Source organism: Monomorium pharaonis, chromosome 1 (assembly GCF_013373865.1).
Source record: "Monomorium pharaonis isolate MP-MQ-018 chromosome 1, ASM1337386v2, whole genome shotgun sequence".
In the NCBI taxonomy this organism is placed as follows: domain Eukaryota; kingdom Metazoa; phylum Arthropoda; class Insecta; order Hymenoptera; family Formicidae; genus Monomorium; species Monomorium pharaonis.
The window spans coordinates 6,156,071-6,170,051 of record NC_050467.1 but is presented as its reverse complement, the minus strand read 5'-3'; the positions used below and the strand labels follow the sequence as shown (position 1 = coordinate 6,170,051).

Genomic DNA, 13,981 nt, shown 5'->3' with positions numbered 1-13,981 from the left:
GGACATTCGAGAAGTAAAGAGGGCAGATTGTAAGTGCCGCGATGTAATACACATAGTGTTTGCGTGTTACAGGACTCAACGTAACTTCTGACTAGTTACGTCACATCTCATCGACGCACGTAAGAGGTAAATGAGAGATATGTACCCTTTTTTTTACCTTGCAGACGTAACGTCACGGCAAAAATTCTAACATTGATCGATCCTTCTTTAAGTTGCGTCACGAAGAAACCGCGTAATGGATTAATTAAGGGAGAAACAAGTAAGTTGTAACAAAGATTAAAATTTTGATAATTAAATAATTTCATATGTTAGAAAAGTATTGGTAGATGTTAATGCGTACAAAGCCGTTTACAAAAGATTCAACTCACTTCCGCGTTCATCGGTCGGCTGCACAATTTATAACGTCTAAGGGAATCATTAATTATATGTGGTAGTCGTTAAAATTACTATTAACTTCTTTTCTTCGCTTTCTCGCATCTCGCTTTGTTTGAAAATTTTTATTTATAGAAATGTATATGTAATAAATCTTCTTACATCATATGCTATAACAATTATAACATTATAGCAGTTTAATACTGTAAGAATATTAGAATGTTATAATGTTATAATTCTGTAATATATTGTAATTCTATAATATAATAATATAAATATATGCATAGTACCATAGAAATTATATAATTTTATAACAATTTATAAAATAACAATAATTTTGTAACAATTTATAATGTACATTATTATAATATATTAATTATAATATATTATTTAATTTTTTTTTAATTATCACATACATATATTATATAATATTATTTGATATTATAAATATATCGATACCATTTTTCAAGCTTTTAAACATTATCTTACATTATTGCTATGTAATGAGTGTTTTAATTACTTCTTTTTATACGTATGTAAAAATCACAATGTTTCTAAAAAATTTTCTTCATAAGATAAAAATTAATTGCAATTTATTCTAATCGTAATTTGAATATCATATTTCTATAAAAATAAAAATACAAGTAGAATAAAATATTACGTATAAAATCTTAGTAGTTTTTTTGCAAGAATTTGGCAATTAATTTTTTCCTAATTTATTCTTATTTTTTAAAATAATAATTATGTAATCAAAGGAAATGATTTTACGTCTTGGAAAACACGTTAACTTATTTAGAAGAAAATTACTTATAAAGGCTAAAAGAGAAAAAGAAATACAATCAAGCGACTTTTCGATTGCATAAGAACGATTGATGGTAACAATGTAACGTTTACAGTTTGGGCATAACGTATCGTTATTTAACGTACGTAATCACGGTTAGTTACTCGTTCACAAATCGAACATAACTTCAAATGCAATTACGGAAAGAAAGTTTCAAAGTCTGTAATATTATATACTGAGAGTCTTAATCCACGTAGAGCAGCTCTCTAAATCTGAATTGTGAAATCTTAGTTGATTTTTAGTTCTTATAACTTTTAGTACATAGGGAAAATTTTATAGTAAAAATCACTATGTACATTAGTAACTATGGACCATGAGAAGAAATTTTAGAGAATTATATCATAAGTAATGTAATACTATGGTAATTTGAATGATAATAAATAATGAAAAACACACAGAGAAAAAAAAATTGATTCAACAAAACGTTTAGTTGCGGGCTGTCAAAAAATATACTTAATATAACAATATTTGTTGTTAATGCAAATGCAATGATGTTGATTGAATTATGCATTTATATTGCAATAACATATATTGTTGTACTGGATATATTTTTTGTTTGCAGCCCGCAATAAAAAAATTTTGTTGAATTAATTAGTTTTTTCTCAGTGCAGGATAAAAATTTTTATAATTTCTTTTTTGGTCCACGCTTAATATTTACAATAGCAATTAGTGATTATTCACTACTTTCCAGTAGTTAAAAGGGATATTTCCCATTTACGAACTGTAATTAGTGCTATCACTGAAAGACAATGCATATATCGCTGATTAATGTAGTTATAAGTATATTACTGAAATCATATTATTTAGTATCTTTTAATAAATAATACATTGATTCTGATTTAGAGAGTAGCTTGCATATAACCGAATGCCAATTACGCGTTTCACCGGACATAGCAATACGACACATTACACATCATCACCCGTAAAAATCACCGTTCGTCTTCGATATCTACAATCCGGAAGTAGATGTGTGCAAACAGTTTATTATGCGTCCAAGTCGACAGAGCGTGAACGTCATATTCATGTCCAAGTTGGCTTTCACCGATGAAATTGGTAGCCTCGATCGCCTTCCATAATCAAAATTATTTTACCGAATCAATAAGAAGGTCGACCAACAATGTTTAATTAATCAAACACGAAAATATGTTTCAAAAAATATTTATCCTCAGAAAAAAAAAATTTACTCAGTAGAACTTACCGAGGATTTTAAGAATACCACAATACATTGTAATCGAAATTATTTCATATGCGGAGGAAAAACGCACTATGCACAGTCAGGCTTTATTTGTTTGTTATTTCAATCGTAGAAATTATAATAATTAGCAATTTAGTTTTTTATCTTTTTAAAAATATATTTTTTGTCTTTATATTTCGTCTTTTTCTTTTTATGATAAAATATTTGTGGTTGTTTATAAGTAATGGTCTATGCTTTCTTTTAACGTAAGATTTTTATAGATATCTTTTTATAGATACTTTTACAATTTATTTTTCAGCAGATTTCTTTTAACTTTATTGAATTGTATAATAGAAAATTTTTATTATTCAAATAATTTTTGAAATCAGAAATATATATATATATTTATGATCGCCTTTACGATCCAACACTAGATGTTTGTGTATATACTTAATCACATCAATTTTTGCAATCCAGCATATACTGCGCACTAACACCTTCGTCACTCTTAAAATATAGTTCTTTTTCCTACAATATGTAATCATGCAAATTAAATTGAATGAGCAATTTAATATTATTTTGCTGTTAGCAAGCATCTATAAGATGTTATCTTAATTAAATCATCAAAAAAACAGTAAAGAAATTATTGGGAAAAATAATACCTCAGACAGGATTTGGATCTCCCATTATTCCATGAGGGAATCTTAACCAATTTGACCATTAAGATATACAGCAATAAAAATTTTCTATTAAGTTTAAGTTTAAATTTAAATAAATTTAAATTCAGGTGATTAATTATACACGCGAATAATTTAGTGTTGGCTCATACATGTAATATTAAATATATAATACATATTTTTAATTTTAAAAATTATTCATGCCGGCAATAAAAATTTTCTATTAAGTATTTGAATACATACAACCTGAAAAATGCCATTTGTTTATACAAATATTGGTTACTGCGAGTATATCTTATAGATGCTTGTTAGTACCAAAAATATATTAAATTGCTAGTTAATTTAATTTATAATATTACATATTCCGGTAAAAAAAACTATGTTTTAAGATTGTCTATTTCCTTGTCCTATTTTTAATGAGCAATGAAGATTGATGCTGATAGTATTAATAGCGTCTTCCCGAACGCATCTTCATTATAGCATAATAAAAACTGAAGCAGAGATTTTATTGCATTTGTAATATGTCTATAATAAAACTTAATAATTCTCGGCTACTATTAACATGCACATATCGCACACTGTACGCCAAAATCTAATGTTAAAAGAATACAGCTAAAGAATACATGCGCTATATTACCGACCTCAGTTTATGCATATCTTTCATCCAGGTCGTTTTAAAAAACTGCTTTGGATTAAAAAATAATCCTATCGTGTATTTGTTGATATTTTATAACATCGATTATAATTTCCTACTCAACGTATAATATGTTAGGTAACAATTACATTGTTGAGAGAGAAATTATAACGTTAATGTTACTAATTCTTATTTATATTAAAGAAATTTGGTAAATTATTAAAAAAATTAAAATTTAAACAATTTTAAACTAAATTTTGAAGAACATCGCTGATATTTTTGCATTTGTGTGTGTGCGTGTGCGCGCGCGTTATGTACATGTTTTAAATGTTATAAATTAAAAATATTCTCAAAAAATTTTTTTGTAAGTAGTTTTAAGTTTTTGTTTGTGAGACTATATTTTTCAATGCAACTTCTGATTAGTTGTGTTATATCGGTACGTAAGCAGTAAATGAGAAATACCTTTCTTACCCTATAGACGTAACATCAGCGTGGTAATAATTCCAACACTGATTAATTCGGTTTTAAGCTGCGTTACGAGAAAATCGGATAATAGTTCAATTAAGAGAGAAATAAGTAACAAAGGTTAACATCGAATCTTGATGGTTAAATAATCTCGTATATTATAAAAGTAATAAATGTTAATGTGTACAAAGTCATTTACAAAATATTCAATTTACTTTTGCATTTGTCGATGGACTGTATAATTTCCAACATCCAAAAGAATCATTAACTACCATTAACTGTATGTAGTCGCTAGAGTTATTATTAACTGTGCACTTTTAACATGTTCTCATGAATTTTAACTTCAAAAATTTTTAACTAGAGAAATATTAAATCTGCTGCATTAAATACAAAATATTCATATACATAATATTATAATTGTTTATGATATATGTAATATTATAATTCATTACTTAATATAAGCTTAACTATCATATTATACAATGTATTTTAAAGTTATTATAATTATTCAATAATTATATATCATTAGCTTACATTGCCATGTTAATAAGTTTCTAATATAATTACTTCTTTTTTGTATAAATGTACAAGTCACAAGTATAAAACAATAACTCTAATTTGTCTGTAATATAAATTTACATATAGTTATTAAAAATTAAGCGATAAATATCTTGAGCAATGTCGTTTCAAATAATTCAAGTGGCAAGAGACATTTCATATTAATCTAACCATTTTATAATCCGGAATATTTATTAAAAATTAAAGACTATATATAATTCATTATGATTACACTCAATTTATCATATTCATAACAATTACAATATTAATAAGGTACTATAAATAAGGTGCTGTAAGTGAAATCTTAGTATGTTTTTTCAGATTTGATAATTAAATTATCCTCAACTTATTCTTGACCGCTAGAACGACAATTATGTAATCGAAAGAATTTACTTTCATGTCTTAAAAAATAACTCTTTTATGCTAACTTAGAAATAATTACTTATAGAATAAAGAAGGAAAAATACAATCGAGCGATTTTTTGGTTATATCAGAGCGATTAATTGTAGCAACGCGCGCGCGCGTACATAAGTTTCGGCATACATATGTTATTTAATCTATGCAATCACAGTTGATACTCGCTTACAAATCAAATATAAACCCAAATAAAATTACACAAAGAGTTTCAAAATCCCGTCTTCATTGACGTGGAGTTCACTTAACAGCGTATAATTGCGATTATGCGTTTTACCAGACATAAACGGTACAATACAATACATTACATATCATCACTCGCAAAAATCACCATTCGTCTTCAATGTCTACAATTCGGAAGTAAATTCATACAAATATTTCATTATGCGTCCTAATTCACGAAGCGTGAACGTCACATTCGTGTCCAATCTGGCTTTCACTGATGAAACTAACAGCTCGAGTCTTTTTCCGTAAACTGTCAAAATCATTTATTCCTTAGTTTCAAAAATCAACAAAATCGATCGACAATAATTTAAAATTAATCAAAGCGGAAACGCATTTCGAAAAATACTTATGTTCAGAAAATATATTTATTCAATAGGAACTATTGATAGTTTTAAGAATATCACAATATATTGTAATCGAGATAATTAAACATGGAGAGAAAAGATACGCTGTACAGTTGAACGTATTTATAACTTCAGTCGCACAGAATATAATAAATTGATCAGCCTTTTTGTCTTTATAAACACGGAATTATATATTGTTTATGAAGAGTGCTCTCTACCAAACACCTGAACCTTGGCATAGGCACCTTTACAACCAGTTTTACTTTGAAGCAGGTTATATTTAACATCAAAGAATTGATGATCTGTCAGCATTAGATTGCTCGCTTTCATCGCGTCTGTAATGCATTTCTCCAAGACTTCTTCGCTCAAAAACTCATAAGGAATAATTACGTGACTGATATGTTCGTTGAGAAAAGGAGTCTCTATTGCGTAGAGACTTTCATACATATTTACTCTTCGGGTAAAATCGTTGTCAATACGTTCAATGTTGAAAACGACCAGTATGGTCATAAGCTGATTTTTATAGGTATCTTCAAATTCTTTTATATGGTTCACAACGCTTGTTGCATCGTCTTCCTTCAGATTCTCCAGAATGATTAGATTTGGATGGAGGAAAAGAAAATTGATTTTCTTCAGATTCTCGACCGGGGGGTAATATTGACGAATAGCGTATGGTCTCGGGAAATACTTTTTTATTATCTCCACCGTGTACGATTTACCAACACCTGTACTACCAACGAGGGCTATCACCCTAAAAGAAGGTGTGTCAAGTTGAAGAGCTTCAGTTAATAATTGTATAGCATTATCCTGACCATAAATATGTTTTTTCAATTCAATAATCACGGTCTCAAAATCACTGCTATGGGTGTGATTTTCGTTTTCATGCAAAAATATCGCAGCAATAGCTATCAGCATTATAGATAATAGTGAAAATATGCAATATTCTAAGCAGCGACAGCAATAAGTTTTCATTTTCTTTTTTCCTTGCAACTGATTGTCTGGAGTAGATGGATGGCTAATTGGATGTTTTGGACGTCTGTCTCTTGTGTTCTGATAATTTGTCGATTGATCTGATATGCTGTCTTTGTCAGATTTTGAGTCTGACAGATGCTTCTTGATCTCAAATTTTTGTTTCGAGTGAACTTTACCTGGTACTTGGAAATTTGAAAGTGTAAGTGCTACAGAATTCTCTGAAAAAATGTCAGGTGACACTGCAGCAGAAGATTGATTCGCAAATTCCTCTTTAACTTTTATATTTCTGAGATTTCTGAAATCCGTGAGGTTATCTACTTGCAATCCTTTTGTTGAAGTTTGAATACTCTTTGAGAATTTAGTAGGTAAAATTACAACAGATGTCGATTGATTCGCAGATTCCTCTTTAACTTTCATATTTCCTAATTGACTTGCAAGAGCCTCATCCAATTCAAATCGAAAACTTTTTTTCTCGGTTTGTGTAAATTTTGAGAATTTGATAGGCAAAACTGCAGTAGATATCGATTGACTCGCACATTCTTCTTGAATTTCCATACTTTTTGATTAATCTATGAGATTTTTATTTATCAAACACTTTAGGTGTTGGTTTGATTTGAATAAATTTTGAAGATTTGACGTTTGGATTACAGCAGATGTCGATTGACTCGCAGATCTTTCTTTAACTTCTGTACATTCAAAACAATCTTCTATTTTCTCCTCTGGGAAAATACCAGGTGCTGTTGCAAGAATTTATTTGAATTGACTTACAGATTTCTTCTCAATTTTTCCAAATCTATTGTTCAGTGAATTTTCTGTTAGTGTAGGAATAAGTATTCTCAGATTCCTAATGGATAGTTGTTCATTACTTTATATTCTCTAGTTAGGATCCATTTTAATCTGTTGATATCTGTCTATCTGATTACAACCTCTCTTTTTCGCTGCAAATAATATTCAATTAAATATAAAGATAAAATTATCTATATCACTTTAATATTTTATAAAATAGATCATCTACATCATTTGCAGCAGCATATAATTATAATTTTATATGAATTTTTATAATTTTCAGCTTATAAGAGCCACGTGTTGCAATTTTGTTGGCCTTGAAATGTAGTCTTTACATGAGTATATGTAACACTATAAATTAATGAGCAATTAATACTATTAATGCTAAGAAGCATCTAAACAAGATTCTGAAAAATAATAGATAAAATTTAAGTCTGGATCTTCTACATCTTACATCTCTATTTCTGGATTTAAATCTGAGATATTTTTCGCGATAAATTCTTTGTAATCTTTTGAAGATCTTATAGGGATCTTATAAATAGCTTGTCATAGCTTCTTAGCATCAATACTATTAAATTGTTTGTCAATTCAACTTATAATATTATATATTCCAGCTTCACAAGACTGTATTTTAAAACAAATAAAAGTACAATGCTGATGTCAGATTTAAAAATACTAAAAATTTATACAAAATTATTTTTAAGTATCAAGAGTTGCTGTAGACTGATATAGGCAATCTATATTTTCGTTTGACATTTTCATCAAGTTTATTGTTGTTAATATTTTATCAATCCAATATTGCATCTTTATAGAAGAGCACATCTGATCTTCAAATTATGTTGACGTAAACTAAATACACTATATTCACATGAATTAAATTCAGTTTTAATTTCATAAAATGATATATCACTGCTTCAATTAATTAAGTTCAAGTAGATTAATCAATAATAAATAGCTGAGAATTAAATTAAAAAGTAAATTCAACTCTTGTTGTAAAAAGATGTCAAGTTTGATATAATTGACACATTAAGTAACAAAGCTTGATTCTTTCATGTAGCTCTAGAGAGATTTATTCAATTAATAACAAATAATGTATATTGCATATGTATAAAAAACAAAATATTTAGATACAATGTGCACAAAAGTTAAAGATTTATACAAAAGGTAAAACATTATCAAAACTCCTATTACAATACCTGAGATAAAAAAAGTAATACCTAGGTTAGTTTCGTCGTCGTGTGACTTGCATATATCATTCGTTGGCAATGTGCTCTAATTTTGTGAGCCAAGAGCAGAAATGTTTAGTTCAGCTTTACCACTTTCAATACCATTGTTATCATAATTTCGGAGAACACGTGAATAGGATAACCTAAAAACAATAGACGTTCACACTTCGTTTATATATTGGAGAATATCAAAGCATTCGTGGGTGCTTTAGAACTCGAAGAGTTTACCTGGCGTCCGTTTATCTTTATCGCTCGTAAGTGATTACTGCAATTTCAAGCGAGAGATTTCGAAGAGTCGAGATATCAAGCTCTGTTATCAGCGTTCGAAGCGGAATGAGCGAGGAACGGGCGAAGGCCAATGGTTTCTTCAGTTCAATGAGTTTAAAAGGCAACTGAAATGTCATTGTCAGCTGAGTCGAAAACTGTCACTTAAAATACTTCAATTCCTGGACCGAGCGTCCTGGACCACCTATATACTCATGTTCAAATCCTGAGCATGCGTGCCAGCGATCTGGCACCTCCATCTAATCGTCAACGAAAGCACTCGACAGTTTTGTCAATAATCGAATTACCGTACCTTCGGCCTTTAAATTATAGATTAAAAAAAGTGTAATTCGAAGGAAAGGCTAAAGGTGCTGGTTTCTCGCGAGCTACTCTTCACTACACTTTGCCGGCCATTTGCTTCTCCGGCGTCTCCAGTTCTCCGTCCTTCGAAGCGCGATCCCCTCCCCAACTTTGTTTTGAATGCGGAACAATGTAAACGCAAACGCTGAACAGCAGGAAGCCACGGGCCATCGGATGTCGTCGTCCGATCCTGCCTACAAAATGTAATAACTCGGGACGCTGCCTTCGGGATGCTAATATAGAAAAAAAAGTTTGATACACAATTTTTTTTTCTTCCAATATTACTTCAGCAACATTTTAAAAATATTGTGAGAAATAATGTTCAGGAACAATTGTATTATAAATGTGCTAGACTTATATTTTTCTAAATAGAAATAAGACATCAATTGAAATTCTTTATTTAAAAAAACTTTGTACTATTAATTATATAACGCATTCATAGTTGACACACATTTACAAATCGAACATAAATCTAAATATAATTACGGAAACAGAGTTTTAAAATTCGCGATAATATATCTCATGCTTGTATTCAAAATTTGTTTTTGTCGGATTTTTTTCTTTTTAGATTATAAATTGTAATATTTATAAAATAAATAAAAAAGATAAAAAATATAGACATTAGTTAAACCAATTAAAAAACCAAATAATATACTAAGTAAAATATATAAAAAATAATATATGCTTAATACCAATTGTTCTAGTATCAAGTCTACGCTTATAGTTTGCCCAGACTTTAAAAATATGGTTGCAGCAGTTGTCGGTTGACTCGCGGGTTTCTCTTTAATTTCTGTATATTCTAATTGATCTTTTATGTTCTCTTTTGATGAAATATCAAATGATGATCCTTCATTAGCTTGCATATTTGAGTTTAGATCGTTTTTGGTGTCCAACCTTTGTACAAATAAGGATTTGGCTTGCAAATAAATTGCAGTAGATGTTGGTTGACTAGCAGGTTCTTCTTTAACATCTGTATATTCTAATTGATCTTCTATTTTCTCTTCTGAGGAAATACTAGATGATTTTTCATTAGCTTTCATGTTCAAATTTAGATCGGTTTTAGTGTCCATCAATTGTTGTATATCTAAGGGTTTAAAAGGCAAGATTAAATCAATTATCGGTTGACTCGCAGGTACCCCTTTAATTTCTGTATGTTCTAATTGATCTTCTATTTTCTCTTCTGAAGAAATATCAGATGATGATCCTTCATTAGCTTGCATGTTCGAGTTTAGATCGTTTTTCATCATGATGTGCATCAACCTTTGTAAGAAGGATTTGGCTTGCCAATAAATTGCAGTAAATGTTAATTGACTCGCAGGTTCCTCTTTAACTTCTGTATGTTCTAATTGATCTTCTATTTTTTCTTTTGATGAAATATCAGATGATGATCCTTCGTTAGCTTGCATGTTCGAGTTTAGATCATTTTTAGTGTCCCTCAACCTTTGTACATATAAGGATTTGACTTGCTCAATTGCAATAAATGTCGGTTGACTCGTAGGTATCTCTTTAACTTCTGTATGTTCTAATTGATCCTCTATTTTCTCTTCTGAGGAAATACTAGATGACGATCCTTCATTACACGTAGATTTCTCTTTACCTTCCGTATGCTTTAATTGATCTTCTATTTTCTCTTCTAAAAAAATAGCAAGTGATGTTTCTTTATTAGCTTGCAAATTCGAGTTTACATTATTTCTGATATTTATTAATGTTTGTACATCTAAGGATTCGGAAGGCGAGATTGCAGCACATATCGGTTGACTAGAAGGTTTTCTTTTAATTTCCGTGCATTCTAATTGATTTTCTATTTTTTTCTCTAAGGAAGCACCAGATGATAATACTTCATTAGCTTGTATGCTCGAGTTCTTTTGATTGTTTTTGATATCCATCAATCTTTGTAGAACAATCTCTAAGAATATTCTTTTATTAATACCTACACAACTGGAAGTATTCTTTGGTAACGTAAGCGCAATATATTTGGAATTCTCCCGTGTGAACTGTAAGATGTTCGCTTTCATTGCTTTTCTTACGCACATACTGAAGGAATCTTTGCTTAAAAAGTCATACAAAATAATTTCGGCTTTGATATGTTCGTTAAACAAAGAGGTCCTTATTATGTTGTTATATTCAATTATATCTAATGTTTGTATCACATCACTGTCTTTTTCAATGTTGAAAATGGCCAATACGGTTACGAATCGATTCTTATATGTATTTTCAAGTTCCTTTATGTAGTTTATGGTATCTCCTACGTAGATAAGTGTTAGATTTTCTATGATGATTAAATTCGGATGAAAAAAAGGAAGATTGATTTCTCTCGCGTACTCGATTGGCGGATAATACTGACGAATGGCGTATTTCCTCGGGAAATTCTTTTTTATCATTTGCACCGTATGCATTAATTCTGATTTGTTAGCAACCGTGCCGATTAGAACTATCACTCTAAATGAAGGCGTGTCAAGTTGAAGAGCTTCACACAGAATTTGTGTAGCCATTGTTGTGTAGCCATACTCTTGACTATTTTTCTTCAATTCGATTACTGTGCTCGCAAAATCAGAGCTGTGTTTGTGATCCTCATGAAAACATATCACAAAGGCAAATGCGAGTATCACAGATAATAAAAAAATTATACAAAGTTCTATGCAGTGACGGTAACACGTTGCCATTTTTATTTGCAACAAATTAATTGTAAGCCGAGAAGGCATTTTACGTTTCAAATCTTTGTTCTTGGTTTTATTAGACTTTAAAGATTTGACAGATGAGATTTCAATAGATGTTGGTTGCCTCGCAGATTCCTCTTTATTTATCGTACCTTCTAATTGATCCATTATTTTCTCCTCTAAGGAAACGTCAGATGATGTTCCTTCGTTAGCTTGCATGCTCAAGTTTAAATCGTTTTTGGTATCCATCAATTTTTGTAGATCTAAACACAATCTTTCACTGTAAATAATATTTCATCAATTTAATATTATATCCTTTAGATAGACGCGCGTTTACTTAAATTGTGGTGTTGACGTTGACTATATGCGCTATTTTTAAATTAAATTTAGTTTGAATTTTATAAAATTGATTATACTGTTTTAATTGATTGTAAATTTTATTAACAATAAATAACAATAAATAACTTAGAAATCAAAGAATAAATTTAAATTTTTAGCTAAAGAACTTTAAGAAAGCTTGATTATTTACTCAATTAATACTAATAATAATAACAATAATAATGTATTGCTTACATGTAAATATGATTATTAAGAGCGAAATGTGTACGATACACAGATTGTATAAATATATGCAGAAAACAAGGCTATTAACGATTACAATGCCTTCGGAATAAAAAAAGTATTAATACCTAGGTTGATTATTCAGTCCGTTGTCGAATGATTCGTTTATATCATACAATTCTTCGTTACGATTAAATTCCTCGCTGAACAGACTAGAAGTTTTTTTGGACCTCGGGTAAGGTATATGTTTCGTTCTCGATAGACATTTTACTCCTCTCTGATGCGAATCAACAAAGATATTTATTTCAAATTTTCGCTACTTTTACTTGATTATTCATATAAAATTATTCATAATTAAATTATACCAGATCCATAATTTTGAAGAGCATGAAATCTACAAATTACGACACATATTAATGTTTTGACTTTGTCAGATCAGCTAAAGCATTTGTGAATCTTTTATAACTCAAAGAATGTTTTTACTTACATTAAAATTGACTTAAACTTGTTAACTTTTATCGTTCGTAAGTGACTACAGCGAATCGAGATAAAACTTCTTCGCAACCAAATTGGACCAAACTGGAAGTATAATCGACAGAAAGGAAGCTCTATTTTTGTCAATTAATCGTTGATAATCAGGAAGCTTCTTATAATTTGTTGACTACCACACAAATTCGAGCGAGAAGTTTTCGCAAGTCGAGACATCAAAAACGCTATTATCAACGTACATTCAAAACAGAATGAGCAAGAAACGGAGTGATCTGGCTTCTTGAGTTCGTCAGATTTGAAAAGCAACTGAAGTGACATTGTCATCCGTTTCGGCAACTGTTGTTTACAAAAACTCTTTCTCAGACCGGGCACTCCAGACCATCTATTAGATTTAAATTCTGGGCATGCGCGCCAGCGATCTGCCACCTTGAACTATCCTTAACGAAAGCATTGTTGTGAGTTTCGCGAATCGTCGAATTATACGTGTACCTTAGGTTCTTTAAATAAATTAAAGAAGTACAATTTAAATAAGGAAAAGATGAAAATTCCTCAACCATTTCTTCACCTTTCCTCCGAGAGGCAACCTCAAGCGTGCTTCCGAATTCGGAGCAGTGCAAACGCGCCCAAAGAGCGAGAAGCCCCGGGTCGTCGGGCTTCATCGTCCAGCCCTGTGGACGCCATGGAACGGAGTATCTCATGATCGGACCAACCTGGATGCGCTCTTTGGGCACTGGGTGCTAAGAAAAAGAAGCGTTTTTTCTGCTTGCGAGGCGCGACTGGCTAGGAGCACGAAGCGGCCACGTCGTGGATCTTGGTGAACCTGAAGGTTCATGTGCACTTGGTCCGATTCACGCATTCCTTCGTTTTTCCCAACACCACTGGTCGTGTAGCGGGTGCCAGCAGCAGAAGCAGTTTACAGTCCGGTGGTTCCGACCGTTTCCGGCCGTGGCAGGCCAGCTGAA

At 30.6% G+C, this 13,981-nt stretch overlaps 2 protein-coding genes across 3 annotated transcripts; both read right to left on the bottom strand.

The window, feature by feature from the left end:
• Positions 1-4,297: 4,297 nt before the first annotated feature.
• On the bottom strand, positions 4,298-9,400 carry LOC105828902. 2 transcript variants are annotated; one of them, XM_036283895.1, is made up of 3 exons: positions 8,917-9,400; positions 8,659-8,831; positions 4,298-7,614 (listed from the first exon to the last, which is right to left on the bottom strand). In XM_036283895.1, the coding sequence occupies exon 3, from the start codon at positions 7,229-7,231 to the stop codon at positions 5,903-5,905; it is 1,329 nt and encodes a 442-aa protein (XP_036139788.1). In that variant the 5' UTR covers positions 7,232-7,614; positions 8,659-8,831; positions 8,917-9,400; the 3' UTR covers positions 4,298-5,902. The 2 variants fall into 2 exon arrangements, with proteins under 2 accessions (XP_036139788.1, XP_012522920.1); XM_012667466.3 differs by having other exon boundaries at positions 8,680-8,831.
• LOC114254861 lies at positions 8,735-13,730 on the bottom strand. Its single transcript, XM_036284474.1, has 3 exons — positions 12,659-13,730; positions 9,943-12,249; positions 8,735-8,831 (listed from the first exon to the last, which is right to left on the bottom strand). The coding sequence occupies exons 2-3, from the start codon at positions 12,216-12,218 to the stop codon at positions 8,735-8,737; spliced, it is 2,373 nt and encodes a 790-aa protein (XP_036140367.1). The 5' UTR covers positions 12,219-12,249; positions 12,659-13,730.
• Positions 13,731-13,981: the final 251 nt, after the last annotated feature.